General features: G+C 47.9%; 1 protein-coding gene across 1 annotated transcript; it reads right to left on the minus strand.

Annotated features, from left to right (window-relative positions):
* Positions 1-93: 93 nt before the first annotated feature.
* Positions 94-733, minus strand: LOC107581025 (carbohydrate sulfotransferase 15-like). The gene is made up of 2 exons (XM_016266615.1): positions 463-733; positions 94-378 (listed from the first exon to the last, which is right to left on the minus strand). The coding sequence occupies exons 1-2, from the start codon at positions 662-664 to the stop codon at positions 188-190; spliced, it is 393 nt and encodes a 130-aa protein (XP_016122101.1). The 5' UTR covers positions 665-733; the 3' UTR covers positions 94-187.
* Between the last annotated feature and the right edge of the window lie 41 nt (positions 734-774).

The following is a 774-nucleotide window of genomic DNA, read 5'->3' on the forward strand; positions in this document are numbered from 1 at the left end:
CTGCCTTTAAGTTTCTAGTATACCTAGTAAGAGCTTGATTAGCTGCTTCATGTGTGTTTAATTGGGGTTGGAGCTAAACTTCAGGACACCGGCCCTCCAGGACCGAGTTTGGACACCCTTGCCTTGGCAACTAACTGAAATAAAGATTGCGGTTTTTATATTTTACGTAATGATTTTTTCTATGGTTTTAGTTGGGGATAAGAATGCTGGTGACCTCTGACCTCTCCACAGGGTCTCTGAGGATGGCGATGAATCGTGCGTCCGGCTGCAGTGCGTGAATGAAGTCCTGGACGAGTGACGGAGGCTCCGCCCCTGTGCTGTTGCCATGGAGATACAGCCAGGCGTTGTTGTCCCACATAGTGGAAGCGCTGGCCTCACCTGTCAATCAATATATAGGGAAGGGTATCTAATTACTGTAAAGTGTGTTATTTTGTAAACCCAACGCAGACGTGAGGACAGTACTGGTGATGATGTTGCTGCTGGAGTTTCCCAGAAGGCTTTGCTGTATCTGAAGGGCCACCGGATCAAACAGGTCCAGATAATGGTCCAGCGGGAAACGCGTGTGAGGACGGTCACTAGAGCGAATGATTCCTGCACATAAACACACGCAGCACAGAGGTTCGGTCACGTGACTGTGCCGTTCATCCAGCATATTTATGAGCATCAACAGGACAAAATACAAAAAACACTCAAACAGACACCAACACAAAGAATGCTGAGCACTGGACAATTATATGTGTCCCTGCAGCACAAAAGCAGTGTTGAGTCGCTGGG

Source organism: Sinocyclocheilus grahami, unplaced genomic scaffold, assembly GCF_001515645.1.
Source record: "Sinocyclocheilus grahami isolate Dianchi unplaced genomic scaffold, SAMN03320097.WGS_v1.1 scaffold64938.1, whole genome shotgun sequence".
NCBI lineage: Eukaryota > Metazoa > Chordata > Actinopteri > Cypriniformes > Cyprinidae > Sinocyclocheilus > Sinocyclocheilus grahami.

Excerpts from the sequence above, each read along its gene's own strand:
- LOC107581025 (XM_016266615.1), bottom strand. The coding sequence starts at position 664 with ATGCTCATAAATATGCTGGATGAACGGCACAGTCACGTGACCGAACCT. Across the intron at positions 379-462 it reads CAGCAGCAACATCATCACCA|GTGAGGCCAGCGCTTCCACT; the intron begins GTACTGTCCTCA and ends ATTGATTGACAG.